The following is a 1,620-nucleotide window of genomic DNA, read 5'->3' on the forward strand; positions in this document are numbered from 1 at the left end:
CTGCCCTGGGCCCCGGGAACCTGGGGCAGGTGGTCTCTGTGACTGCACAAGAGGCCCGTGCTGGGCCGTCCCCCCTCAGGGACCCCAGGGACACCCAGCTGGCCCTGTGCCCGTGGAGCAGCAGGGGGAAGGGGCCCCGCACTCACATGGTATGAAGCCCATGTAGAAGGGTATCAGGCCCTGGCTGTTGTGGATGGTGTTGCTGGGCCAGTACGTTCGGGGCAGCCTCTTGCCCAGGGCACAGATGGGGTTTCTAGACATGAACTGGGGAAAGGGCAGGTGTGACCGGCAGGCTGCCCCCACCCGGTATCCAGCTGCAAGTGACCGGCAGGCGGGGCTGACATTTGAGTGGTTAATGCTGGGGGCGGGGGGGTCTTATCCCCTCCTCACCAGGTCTGGAGGCTGCCCATGACCCATCTATCCTGGGGGTGGGGAGCCAGCCCGCCAATCCCAGGGGGTGGGCCCAAGGCTGCTGTCCTCATACCTGGCTTTTGTCAAACTCGTCCATGGCCTGTGTGACCCCGTTTTGGTAGTTCATCCCCATCACCCAGGCGTACCGGGGGATGAAGCCAGCATAGCCTGGGGAGGAAGAGGTCTGGTGCCACCTCAGGTCCCCTCCACCGCCCACTGCTCCTACTGCCCGGGAAGTCCGTCCCATGGGCACCTCCATGTTGGGGCCAGATAGGCATGGGCTTCTGGGTGCTTCCAGCCTCGCGGAAACGTGGGCAGCCCTTGCTCTCACACTCCTGCTGGGCCCCCGGGCCTTGTGGGGTGTCCTCCCGCCCAGGCCCGGCACCCACCTGAGATGGCCTTGCGCTGAATCAGGTTGGGGTGGTCCAGTTGGGGCAGCCTGTGGAACCTGGCTACGTCGAGGGTCTCGACCTGCTGGTGGCCTGGGCTGGGGCACTCATCCCTCCTGCAGTGGTACAGCTGGGAAGGGAGGGGGCGGGTCACCACCCCCACTCCCACCCCCACCCCCACCCGGGTCTTGTTGGGGTGAGGCTGGTCCCAGTGTCCGTTACCTGGTGCTGCCCAGGGGCCTCTCGGAGGGGGGTGGTGGTCGTCCAGGCCTCCTCCCCATATGCCAGCCGCAGACCCGGGTGCCCGAGATCCCCAGAGTCCACCTTCCTGCCTGGTGGGCACGGGGGGTAGGGTGGGTAGGGCATGAAGCCCGGAGGCAGTGGGACCTGCCAGCATGCGCTCTCTTCACCCGGAAGACCTTCAGCCTCCGCCAGCTGCGGGGAGAACTGGCCCAGGACCTCGAAGTTCTTGAAGGGCTTCAGACCTGTGTGGACAGGGCAGCGTGAGCAGCAGCAGGGCGGGAGGCGCGGAGGCCTCGGCTCACCCGTGTAGTGGGGGATGTAGGGCTCAGCCAGGTCCCGGCAGGGGATCGAGGGCGGCTGGGGCTTGCTGAAGTCCTCGATGAACTTGGGCTTGGAGATGGGGGACAGCACGGAGCACGGGCTCTTCTGCACGCTGGGGTCGGTGAGCAGCTGCGCCGTGGTCCGCCCGTAGGTGTTCCCCACCTGGTAGCGCAGCTGCGGGTAGAAGCCGGCATAGCTGGTGGCGGGGAGAGAAGGAAGGAGGGGGCAGGGCCGGTGGGCGGGGGCAGGAGCCAGC

General features: G+C 67.0%; 1 protein-coding gene across 1 annotated transcript in view; it reads right to left on the reverse strand.

Moving 5' to 3' along the window:
* FAM166A (family with sequence similarity 166, member A) overlaps positions 1 to 1,620 on the reverse strand; it is a 4,038-nt gene that overhangs the window by 1,362 nt on the left and 1,056 nt on the right. The window contains exons 2-6 of the mRNA XM_005881856.2: positions 1,346 to 1,560; positions 1,023 to 1,285; positions 801 to 930; positions 485 to 579; positions 147 to 264 (exon numbers count right to left, since the gene is read on the reverse strand). Coding sequence (XP_005881918.1) covers positions 147 to 264; positions 485 to 579; positions 801 to 930; positions 1,023 to 1,285; positions 1,346 to 1,560 — 821 coding nt within the window. The remainder of the gene's footprint in view (positions 1 to 146; positions 265 to 484; positions 580 to 800; positions 931 to 1,022; positions 1,286 to 1,345; positions 1,561 to 1,620) is intronic.

The sequence above is a fragment of the Myotis brandtii genome, unplaced genomic scaffold, assembly GCF_000412655.1.
Source record: "Myotis brandtii unplaced genomic scaffold, ASM41265v1 scaffold691, whole genome shotgun sequence".
In the NCBI taxonomy this organism is placed as follows: domain Eukaryota; kingdom Metazoa; phylum Chordata; class Mammalia; order Chiroptera; family Vespertilionidae; genus Myotis; species Myotis brandtii.